This window comes from Vidua macroura, chromosome 5, assembly GCF_024509145.1.
Source record: "Vidua macroura isolate BioBank_ID:100142 chromosome 5, ASM2450914v1, whole genome shotgun sequence".
In the NCBI taxonomy this organism is placed as follows: domain Eukaryota; kingdom Metazoa; phylum Chordata; class Aves; order Passeriformes; family Viduidae; genus Vidua; species Vidua macroura.
In genome coordinates this window covers 20,030,619-20,042,518 of record NC_071575.1, presented here as the reverse complement: position 1 = coordinate 20,042,518, position 11,900 = coordinate 20,030,619, and the positions used below count along the sequence as shown (strand labels likewise).

The following is an 11,900-nucleotide window of genomic DNA, read 5'->3' as shown; positions in this document are numbered from 1 at the left end:
CCTTCCCCCCGGACCCCCCCGCCGCCGCCCCGCCCCGCCCCGCCGCCGCGGAGAGGGGGGCAGCCACCGCTTCCCCGGCCTCTGGGGACCTCTTCTTTATCATCGTCATTATTGCTATTTATTATTATTACCGCCACAGGCATATTCTTTTTATTTCATTTTCTTTTCATCATTCTGGGGGGGCGGGGGGCGGTGGTGAGGGCCCATCCGCACTCTGCTGCCTACCGGGACCTGGTCCCCAAACACCTCAGCCCTGGGGTTCCTCAGCCGTGCCCAGCACGGGCAGCAGTCAGCCCACGCTGCCAGCCAAGGGTGTGGGTGATGCTGGCCCAAAATGGGAGCTCCCAGGTGCACGGCTGCACCCCAGCCGTTTGGGCTTTTCTGGGGTGGCTGGTTTGCTGGTCCCGGTGGGGCGAGAAATCCCCGCACCCCACGCACCACGCGTCACGGCGACACGGCCGAACCTATCCCTGGGGCGTGGGCAGCCCCGCTCGACACCCGGGTGCCCACGCTGCCTGGACTGGGCAGGCGTGTTCTGCTGCCTGGCACCAGACACCCCGCTGCCGCTGCTCTTCCCCACGGGCGGCTGGGCAGGCTCGTCAGGGGCGTGTGAGCCAAACCGGGCTGCTCCCATGGGACCTTGAACGGACCTTGTGCAAACTCACCAGGCTGAAAAAAAACCAGTCACCCCCCCACACCTCGCGTTTTAAATCTGACGGTGCCTCAGAAAAAGATTTGCCTGGGGGAGCTCTGAGAGTCAGGGCAACTGGCCACCTGTATCTAGACACGGTTGTTTAGGCTATTTCTCTGGGGCAGGGTGCAGGAATGGTCCCCCTGGCCTTGCGTATAGGGCAAAAAGGTATTTATATAAAGAGTAAAATACTAGGAAGCTGGCAGAAGGGAAGGAACCTATTGCAAAACAGCCCTGAAACCTTTTCCTCCATGTACTGGGCTTTGGGGCACAAGCCAGGGCAGTGGCAGGAGGACGTGCTGTCAGCATTGGGGGGGCACATCGCAACAAACCCCGATTCAGCGTCCCCAGCCCCGTTGTGTAACACAGACAGATCCTCTTTGTCTCCCTTTTTTTTTTTTTTTTCCCTTCCTTTTGAGCCCATTTTTTGTTCCAGCCAAAATCTCTGCCTAGCTTTTCCAGCTCCATCTCCTACTGTGCCAGCTGCCCTTTTTCACCCCCTCCCGTGGCTTGCCATCCCTTTGCAAGTGTCTGGCGGGGACACAGGACATCTCCCCTCCCCAGTGGCACCTTTATCTCTGGCCATGCAGATGGCAATCTCGTGTCCCAACCTGGGCACAGTGGCAGTGGCTGTCACAATGGCACCTGACGTAACCCTTCATGGATTAACCCCCCTGGGAGGCTCAGGGGATAAGCTGGGTGCTGAGCCACCAGGCACTAAGTAGGGTGCACAGCCCCAGGTCAATCCATCCTCAGGAGCCACTTTTTTGGATATGAAGGGAGTCAGAGGCAGTTCTTGGGGGATTTGGGAGGATGTTCTGAGGGGAGTGGGATCTGTCCTTGCTGCATCCCTGGTCCTGTGGAGGAGGTGGTGATGTCAGAGCCATGGGAGTTTTTGAGTGGGTGTGGGAAGACTGGGGCAAAGATAAGTGGTGTGTAGCTGGGAGCTTCTGCCTCATTTACCCCACACCAGCAGTGGGGAGTCTCAGCTCTCTTTTTGGGGGTCACCAGGGCATCACCGTGCTGGGCATGGGGGTGGGGCAGAAGGAGGTTGCCAGCTGTTGCCAGCAGTTTGGCAGTTCTTGCTGGGGAAAGGCAGGAAAAATCCCTACCCTTTCCTAAAAGGCTTTGGAGAGCTGAAGTGACACATCCAGGCATGCAAGGACAGGCCAGGGCTGGGAAAGCAGCCTTGGTGGGGAAGATCACAGCTTGTGTCTTCTCCGCTAGGCCAACCTTTTTATTTAAATTCCCTCCCTGTCCCACCTATCCTTACAACCTGCTTTCCTGGTTCATCACACCACCAGCTCTGGCACCACCAAAAGCTGACGTTACACAGAACCAGAGCTGCACATCGATCCCCACAGCACCCTCGGCAGCGCACCAAAATAGCCCAATCCAGCAGGATACCCAGCCCCCGTCACACCCATGGCCCCACATCATCCACCAGCACCTTTTCCTGGTGGGCTGCTCTGGCCAGGCAGTGTCCCACCGCTACCAGCACCTTCCCCAGGCGCCGGTCCAGTGCCTGCAGGTGGGGCTCAGCCAGGACAGGGGCCAGTGGATCTGTGGCCAGCGCCTCCCGCAGCACGTCGCTCAGGCGGTAGGGCTGGGTGGCCAGCAGCTGCAGCCGCAGGTAAGTCGACTTCTTGATGCTGCCAGAGATGAGGAGGGAGAGGTCTCAATAGGAGGAGCCTCTTCCCAACAGCAGATCCGGGGTGGGGGCAGCCCCTTACCTGCAGCATTGCTGGAGAGGGGCCAGGATGGACGGTTCATCGCGTGAGTGTGTGCCGAAGCTGGGGATGGGGAGAAGCTCATAAGGATGTGTCAGGGTGGCATTTCAGCAAGACTGGAGGTCTCCCCCCACCCCTCTGCTGTGACTGCTCCCCCCTACTCCCCAGCTTTACCCACGACCGTTGTCCAGGTGGAGCAGGAAAGTGTCATTCCCAAATTTCTCAAAGGTCTCATAGTGGTGCCGGTCCATGTTGCCTGTGGCGGGCCAACAAATTTGGCATCAGGTTGTGGGCTGGAAGATCGGAGCAAAGACACAGAGCACTCTTCTGGTGTGAGACTGAAACCCAGAGCCCAGGGAAAAGGGTTGGAGGCACCTTTAACTTGTCCATCTGGTGGCCATGCCTGTGCAGGGGAACTGAGCAGAGACCCCACGGTCTCCAGGCCCCTTCTCATCCCAGCAGCCCCACAGAGGGACAACAGTGGCAAATGGAGCAGAAGTAATGGCAAAGGCATGGCTGGATGGTCAGGAATTAGGAGATGGGAAACTCTCCCAGTCAGATGCTGGTGAGGGGACAGCGCAGGGAGGAAGAAGCAGCCCAGGGACAGGAGAGGCAGCAAGAGCCCTGGGCAGCATCATCTCCACCTCTGGCTCTGCAGGGGCTGCATGTGAGACCGTGCTAGAAGGTGGTCCCCATGTCCAGGGTATTCAGCTGGGTCTCTCCGGAATCTCTTGACCTTCGACTTCTGCCCGGGAAATGCCCTTGTGGCACAGCCCTGTGCTCTCATTGCGAGTAAGACTGCAGCTCACTGCAGCCTGAACAACAGTTTGGCACACAAACCTGCAGGGCATAGTACCACGGGACACAGAGCCATTTGGGCCTCTAGGTCCTGAGGGACCTCCACAGCCCTCAGCACAGACACAGAGGGGCTCACCCATGAGGAAATCGAGGATTGCCATGTCGATGAGATCCAGGAGGCGATGGCCCCTGTCGTAGGGCGGTGTCTCTCGCACCTGAGCGCAGTAGTTGGGGTTCAGCTCCCACCTGGTGGCAGAGGCCAGGGAGGGCAATGGGGCCATGAGAGCGGCTGTGGAGAAGCCCCCTCCCATCCCATGGCTCTGCTGGCCCACATCCCCACACCCCCCATGCCCCATCTCACTCAGCCTTCTTGCTCTTGTGGTAGGAGCGGCGCCAGGGGCTGCGCCAGGAGCGGCGCTTGGCCAGGGTCTTGTCAGGGAGCAGGGCAGCCATGGAGCCCTCCAGCTGGTCCGGTTTGCCGCAGAGGGCGTGCTCGGTGGAGCAGTAGTAGGAGCACTCCCCATAGAAGCAGACGTTACCCGCTGGCCAGGTGACAAAACAAAGGTTGACAAAGAGAAGGAAGGCACCCCCAGGCAGAGTGGTCCAGCAAACAGCCAGGGAAGGATGCTCCATGCACTCTGGCCATGTGCCACCAGCAAAACAATGGCAAGGGAGGCTGTGAGGAGCAAAGGCCTGTGCAGGGTACCCATGGGAGCTGGAACAATCCCCAGTGGGATAGTTTGTCTGAGTGCGGGGGGAGCCAGGGCAGCAGCAGCCAGCACCAGGTGAGCTCCATCCAGGTGGCCACAGGAAAGGATGGAGAGCATGAAAGCTCACCTGGGGAGATGAAGAAAGTCTTGGCCAGTTTCTTGTCTGTGGTGATATCCCGAATTTCCTTTGTTATGTTGATCAAACGGCCAGAAACTGGAGGAATTCGCCGGAAATCCAGGATCCTGAAACACAGAACTTGGAACAATTTCTTACTGACCTCAGCTGGTTTAAAAATAGCAAGTTATTAAAACTGACAGGAGACACAGGTACCCCTCACAACAGGGAGCGAGAGGTGGGATGAAGGAGCAGTTTCTCTGGTGCTTTGCCAGTATGGGAGGGCAGGCTTGGATGCAAAGCTTATGCTCACCTGTCCAGGTGGAAGGCTGCAATCTCTGCATTGTGCCGCTCAAAGTCTGAGAAGTAGAAGAAATCAATGGGGGTCTCCTGGTCCCGGGTCTGCCTGGAAGGAGAGGGGACAGTGGGGGCAATCATCATGGATGGGGTCACTCCAAGCATAGGATTAGTTCCAAACCACCATTCACCTTGTGTTCCCTTGTGACACTGGAGACACAGCCAGACCCAGTCTCCTCCAGTCATTTCCTGATGAGTGGGTGGCTCCAAGCCCCCTATCCAGGCTCCCACGCAACCCCTGCCTCCAACTCAAGGGGTGGGGAAGCCCTCATGGACTGGAGGCTCCTGGATGGTCCTCATGGACCACCTTCTTCTTTCCACCACTGGAGGTCACTACCCCATCACAAGCTGCATCCAGTTTGCAGCAAGCATCACCAGGGAAGGAAAGGGAAACGGGACCATTCTGCTCGCCTCAGTTTTGGGATGGAGGTGCTGAAGCGAGGCAGCACATGAAGCATTTCTCCATTTCTCCCTCCATGGTCTCCTCTGGCCACTCCTCACTACCTAACAGGACCATGTGGGTGAGTTATAGGGTTCTCCCAGGCTCTACTCACTTCATGGGCTTGAAGAGGGCCTGCCCATAGTTTGGGAACGTCATGATGAGCTTGAGCTGGGTCCCGCCGGACTTCTGGACTGAAAGGAGGCACATGGGGATGAGGGAGGCAGGCAGCAGGCAGCGGGGCAGGGGTGTGGACAGGGGTACAGGCAGGGAAGTGGTACCCGAGCTGATGATCCTTTGCGTGGCCAAGTCCCGGAGGAGCGTGGGCAACAAGGGGTCCCGGCGGGGGTACAGCTCATAGCGGTTGATGCCGATGTGGAATTTGAGCCAGGTGGGGTAGGTGTCATAGGCTGTCTTCCCTGTCGGGAGGAGCGTCTCGGCTTTACTGCTGCTGACCCTGCAGCCCAACAGCCACCACCACCCCAACAACAATGACAACAGCTTTTAGTTGGGACAGGATGGGGCCCGTGTGCCCGGGCCCTTCCTGGGAGCCAGTGCCTGGAGGGTGAAGTGGGGAGAAAGTCCAGAGCAAGCCCTGGATGGCTTCCAGGTTTCATGGTGGCAGAACTCCCTGCCCCATATGGTCTCCATGGGGCTCTTGGCACCTGGCAGATCCCACCCAAAGTTGGTGGCCAGGAAGACCCACCAGCATGGCTGGATTGGACACAGTGTCTTCCCTCCATCCCCCATGGAAAATTCCTGGGTTGATCCTGCTTCTCTCATCCATGCATTTATTTCCCTGCTGAACAGATCATCTCACTGTTTTTACCTAAGGGATTGGCTCCCAGGAGTAGTCTGCTACACCCCTCCCTGTGCTTACTGGGGACACGTGTGTACACAGAACAAGGGTGGAGAAGCATGGGCTTCCCAGCCATCCCCACCACTGACCTGAACTCCCATCCTCAACAACCCATTCCCCTTGGGTTGGTTTCCCCAGGGGGATAGGTTTGGGTTAGCACTATCCCTGCCTCTGTGCATCCTGCAAATTTGCAGTTTTCTGGCATACAAGGGAGCCCCCGGGGGTATCTGCCCCACCTCTGGACTAGCACACACTGGCACTGCAATGGGACAGTTAACCCAAGGCCTCTATAACCCAAATCCATGTCTCTCGCTAAGAGAACACAGACTGTGCATTGATTTCATCAAACCAGACCCAAGGCTACCCATAGGTGGTCCTCAGAGAAAAGGCAAATGCCCATTTGTGGAAACCAGTTCTTAAGCCAGCTTTTATTCTCTCCTAGTTCTAGCAGGCACCACTTTTGGAAGGTGTGCTTTCCATAAGGAAGCTGCTATGTGTTACAATGCTAAAGCTTTTAATATCTTCCCTCCTAATTAGAGGTTAGTAGTCCAAAGATTAAAATAGACAGCTGTCAGCTCTGAGCTCATCATACGGCCAAGCCTAACAAGGTCACGCAATATCATGCAAAATGCAGGACAGGAATGGTACCTAAATTTCAGGCTTTGCATCTCCAACATACCAAGAGAGGGGAATAAAACTGATTAGAAATCTAGAGTGAGGATTTCCTCATATACAGACAAAGATACTACAGGCTAGTCTGTATTGGGGAAGGGAAGGAGCTGAGGAGATCACCTAGTAGATATCCATAATTCAGTGAATAATTCCAGAGTCTCCTTTAGCTTTGCTGTGTGCTACAAGCTTATGAGTAGCAGCCCCAAAATTCAGGGCTAGGAGAGGATTTGAGATATGAGAATAGCATACTCAGTAATCGGGGCTCTTCTGGGGTAGGATGTTGATCTACAGAAGGGTCCCTGTTTGGTCCCTGCTGCTTGTCCCGTCAAACCCACATATCCCCCAAATGCAAGTTAGGGTTGAGCTTGCTCCTCACCATTCATCACTCCCGCTACTGCGCAGGCTGAACTTCTCCATGGGGTTGATGATAAACAGCTTGTCTTTCTCTGTCACCTCTGGGACCGGGATGTTGTAAAGAGGATGCTTGAAGAGTGCTGCCAGCTTTGATCCCTTGGTCCACTCTGCATTCGCCTCTTCATGCTGCTGTTGGACCCCTGGCTCTCCAGCCCTTAAGTACAGCCCCGCTCTCTCTGGCTGGGAACTTTTCTCCAAGGAATCGTTGCTTCCACTGAAATCCTGAAGGATTCGCAGGCTCAGCTTTTTGAGGCTGCCTGGCATGGGGCTGCCTGACAGGACACCCGTGGCTGTTGATGCTTTAGTATCGCAGCCACAGGACCTGTGGGTTTTGGGGAGACCAAAATCCATCACCAGGTGCACGACAAGAGCCAAGAACAGAAGAAAGAGAAAGCAGATTTTAAGTTTCCTCTGGAACAGCATTTGCAGCCGCCACCGCATCCTTCCTCACACAAAACACTCGCCAAGGGATGGGCATGAACGCAGGGTTAAAAAAGTTCGTATGGCTGTAGCCTCTGTACAAAAATAGGAGAGAGGTTTCCAGGATTTAGAGCATCGCAGCAAAAGACCAACTGGCGCACGGGCAGAGTGGCAGGAAAGATCTGTCACCACAGCACCTGGTGTGACACCACCAGGATGGGACAGGAGGTTGTGGCAGGGTTTATCAGCGCTGATAAGGGTCGAGCTGGCACTGCCAAGGTTAGAGTGAACAGGGCAAGTTCCAAATCAATAGCTGCAATGCTGGCTCAGGGACAGCAATGGCTGCAGATGACTCCCCACTGTCCTGTCTTTCTGTGCTGTCACCTGCACAGGACTGCAGAACATTTCCTTGAATACAGGGCATTCAAATGGTTCTGCCCATCTGCAGCAAACACCCTGCCAAGCACTATGTAGCCCATTTTCCATGTTCATCACAGCTGCACTCTCAGAAACCAGAATTTTTTTTCCATTGCTTGGCCATATTAATTTTATCACCCTCCCAGATCCATTGAAAAGCAGCTGTACTCAAGCCCCCTGTCAAAAGTCACTCAAACTGGATAAAACGAAGGGGATGTCAGCATCAACATTGCTGTGAGGGGAAATGCCAGGCTGGCAGTGTAAGGAAGGGCTACGAGGCCAGTGAGTTTCAGGGGCAAGGATGTTCCCAGGGCCTCTAAAGCAGGTAGGGGGAGGCAGGCAGGCAGGAGTGGGGATAATGCCTTGAACATTGGCACAGAGGGGCAGTAGGACCCACCAAGTGCTGGGGAGGACTGGCAGCTTGTGGAAGGGAAGAGCATTTCTTCTGACAAGAAATTCACTTTTGCAGTGACACCCAGGGACACAGAGCTGGGATGCATGCACAAAAATGGTTCATGACTTGTAGGGATGGAGCTTTGTACTTGATAAGGGACAGACAAACACACGACCACCTGCAGTAAGTCTGGGCGCTGTGGTACAGTCTGGCACAATGTTTATTTTCTCTTTGCCCTTCCAAAGGACGCAGAAGGCATGTGAAATCCCGTACATCATGTAGTTCTTCCTTGTCGTGAGATGCACCAGCAGCCAGCTTGGAAATGCTCACTCCCAGCCAGGGAGGGTATGATGATCAGTGGGCAGGAGGGGCTATTCTGGAGACCCCCTCCTCTGCTGCCATCCCTGCGCTACCCTCTCCGCACCGTCCTGTGCCGGCTCCTTCCGTGTGTGTCTCGGTCCCCTCCCAGGCGGCGCGCTGGGAACGCGCTGTCCCCGGTGTTCTTGGCTCGCGTGTCCCACGGCGCGACAGTTGCCTGGAAACCGCCTCCGGCTGACACCATCACCGCCCCAGATTCAGCCAGCCCCGCGTTCCCGAGCCTTCTGCTAGCAAGATGGCCGAGGAGAGCCGGGGCAAGCGAGGAGGAGGAGAGCTTTCCAGCCCGGCTGGCGAGCACGAAGCCCCGCAGAAGGAGCTGGTGGAGGGGAGCAGATGGCTTCCCTGGGTGGGGGAACACAGCGTCTTGCTTCGGGAAGTTTGCTGAATTCAGTCCGGACACACGTTTCAGACAGAAGGCCCCTAGGAGGGGCTGTAGCTGGAACATGGGATCATTAGGTCATGGCTCAGAAAAACAGCAACCATCCAACCAAAACACCAACTCCGTGTACTAACTGATCGCATCAAAAGAGCTGGCTCGGCTCCCGGAGCAGGGCCACAGGTTTCATTATTCCAGAGCCAGCCCTGAAGAGAAGGAGACCTCCTCATTCCAGTGCCCCAAACCAGCTCCAAATGGGGCTGGAGGGGATAGAAACCTCCTTCTCATGTCCTGGAGTCAGATGAGCACAGGGACCCTTATGGGCTAAAGCCACCCTACTGACTGTTAGTCCCATTCCCAGATAATGAAACTTGCAATTCTACCTCCTCACCCTGATTTAGCATCCCATTGGAAAGCAAAGGCAGGGGGCTTAGGTGAGGCATTTGCCACACTTAGCACTTCAATGCTGGCATTAAATATTAACCAAAAGATTTTTCAGCAAGTAAGACATGAGCCTGCAGCAACAGAGAAGGGCTGGAGACCTTCAAAGTGTGCCCTGATCACCTGACTTGTTGCCATGACATCATCGTAGAGACAGGATTGAATTTGCACCTCTTTCTTCTCATCTCCCCCCTCCAGCTCTTCCTCCATCTTCCCAGCAGGTTCAAGTCACCCTTGGGGCGGAGGAGGAGCCCTACATCCGAGGACATTTTCACTGCTGGCTCCAAATCAAGACTCATCGGCAGCTGATAATGATGTTCCCATCTCCCCTCAGCAGGGAGGGATGAAGTCATGAGGCACAGCCTCTGAGCTACTATCACAGCTTTAGGGGACGGGTGGATAGAAAGAGTCATTTTGGCTGCCACCCATCCATCACTCTGCGTTTTTCATCTCATTTTCTACATCTGACTCAGCCTGATGCTTTGATGGGTAATGGCAGCAATATGCAGGGGGGCAAGAAATGAGAGGCAAACACAATAGCAAGCAAACTGTTGCCAACTTTACCAGCTTTCCACTGAAAATCCATAAGGAAAAATCCTCCAGCAACTGAGAGCAGTTTTATAGTGAAAAGTAGAGAGGCCTTAGAGGCTCCAAAGCCTCATAGAATCATAGTTTGGGTTGGAAGGGACCTTTAGGGATCACCTAGTCCAATGTCCTTGCAATGACATGGGGCACCTTGAACTAGATTGTATTGCTCAGAGCCTCATCCAACCTATCCTTGAATGCCTCCAAGGGTGGGGCACCCACCCCCTCTCTAGGCAACCTGTTCCAATGTTTCACCACCCTCATTCTAAAAGACTTCTTCCCTTCCCTATATCCAATCTAGAACAAACCTCTTTTAGTTTAAAACCTCTAACCCTTGTCCTATCACAACAGGCCCTGTCAAAAAGTCCCTCTCCAGCTTTCCTGTTGACATCCTTTAGGTACTGGTATAAGGTCTCTCCAGAGCCTTCTCTTCTCCAGGCTGAAGAACTCCAACCCTTTCAGCCTGTCTTCATCACAGAGGTGTTTCAGCCCTCTGATCATCTCTGTGGCCTCCTTTGGACTGGATCCAGCAGGTTAATCAGCCACAGAGGGGTCTCTTGTGGGAAAACACAGGACAAGGTTCCATCTCTGATCCATAAACCTTACTCCTCTGAAAATTACAGGTATGCCCAAAGATATTCCAGCTCCACAGCAGGAGGATGAAAGTCTTTTTTCTAACACACAGGGGCCAGCAAAGCATGGCTCAACTTGCAACAGGCAGGACAATGGATTTGATTGAATGCTCACCTCAGGGCAGGGACTCTTAACACACAACCACATTTTGGAAGGCTGAGGCTTGTGCTTTCAGGTACAATGCCAATGACAGGAACACAAACCAGCCAACAAAGGTTTGCCTCAAGGTGACTTCCTGTAGGAAAGCTGTTACCCTTGTGAATAAAAATAGCCTGCCACTCTCCTGTGAGCCACCTTGCACTTACCTGGTGAGAATGGCAGTGTAGGAGCTGACTTGCTGCACATCCACACCTAGCTCACCTCAATCTGTTTGCACACTCAGGCTTCGAGAAGGCTGGGGTTCACTCACCCTTCCCTTGTTGCCAATGCAGGTCACCGAGACATTAGCTTTGGTCAGCTGGTGGCCAAGAAGATAAACAACCAGCAAGTCCAAGAGACTGTGTGCTGATGTCAACAGCTCCCTGTGGTCATCTGCAGGTCACCACGACCCTGCAGAGATGCCCATGACCAGTGCCTGTGCATATGCACAGAGCAGTTAATTATTCATTAGTGTGAAAGAGGCACAATTAAAGTGACTGTGGTATGGTTGAAGGGATCATCCCACTCCAGCATAGGGCATTTCAAAGACTTTCCTTCTTGCTCTGAATTTAGAAGAGACAGAAAGTTGCAGAAGAGGAAATAATCTTTTCCACCTGCCAGCTGCAGAAAATGTCAATAGCACTATCTTCACATACAGGCAGCCAGCTGGAGGGACACAGAACAACTGCATGATGAGACAGCTCAGGGGATTTGGACTTTTCCACACAGCACAGCAATCCTGATCATGGGGCAGGAATCACGGTACCAACCTACCCTGGCCCAGCCAAGCACAGATGGTCTGAATTTGAAATCGTTCTTAGTTGTCTTCATATTCCTCCAAAGCCTGGCTCCCTGACACAATGAAATTGAGAAAGGACATCTCTAGCATAACACTTGAGGTTCAGAAAAAGGAATAAGGTTGATCCACTACAGGCGTTAATGCAGAAAGATCCTTCAGACTTAACTATGGACTAGAGGTGTCAGCTGGCAACATTCTGAGAGGAAACCTGAAAATTAAGGAAGCTACAAATACGGGACTCCAACAGTCAGAGCTGAGGCACACTTTTGAGGCAGCAGACAGAGTTACATTCCCTTGCTGCAACTGCTTAGACAGCTGCCTGGACAGAGGGATGTGGCCAGCAGCACCATGGGCCTGGCAACCCTCCTCACCATAGTGGCTTGTACTGGTAAAAGGAACTAAACAGGGAGGATGAGAGTCACACAGGAAGCCAGCAGGACAGAACTCTGTCACTGGCCTCTCTGCTTGTGCTACACCATGTCTTACTTATTTCCATGTTTCTTGAACTACTTTGCCTACATAAACACACGCCAA

General features: G+C 54.0%; 1 protein-coding gene across 2 annotated transcripts; it reads right to left on the bottom strand.

The window, feature by feature from the left end:
• Positions 1 to 1,917: 1,917 nt before the first annotated feature.
• LOC128807878 (extracellular serine/threonine protein kinase FAM20C-like) lies at positions 1,918 to 7,346 on the bottom strand. Of its 2 annotated transcripts, XM_053978552.1 has the most exons (10): positions 6,748 to 7,346; positions 5,122 to 5,297; positions 4,956 to 5,034; positions 4,358 to 4,450; positions 4,057 to 4,172; positions 3,581 to 3,761; positions 3,356 to 3,465; positions 2,596 to 2,677; positions 2,425 to 2,484; positions 1,918 to 2,343 (listed from the first exon to the last, which is right to left on the bottom strand). In XM_053978552.1, exons 1-10 carry the CDS (start codon positions 7,224 to 7,226, stop codon positions 2,109 to 2,111), a joined length of 1,611 nt encoding a protein of 536 aa, XP_053834527.1. In that variant the 5' UTR covers positions 7,227 to 7,346; the 3' UTR covers positions 1,918 to 2,108. The 2 variants fall into 2 exon arrangements, 1 of the variants encoding a protein (XP_053834527.1); XR_008437303.1 differs by lacking the exon at positions 1,918 to 2,343 and having other exon boundaries at positions 2,596 to 2,714.
• Between the last annotated feature and the right edge of the window lie 4,554 nt (positions 7,347 to 11,900).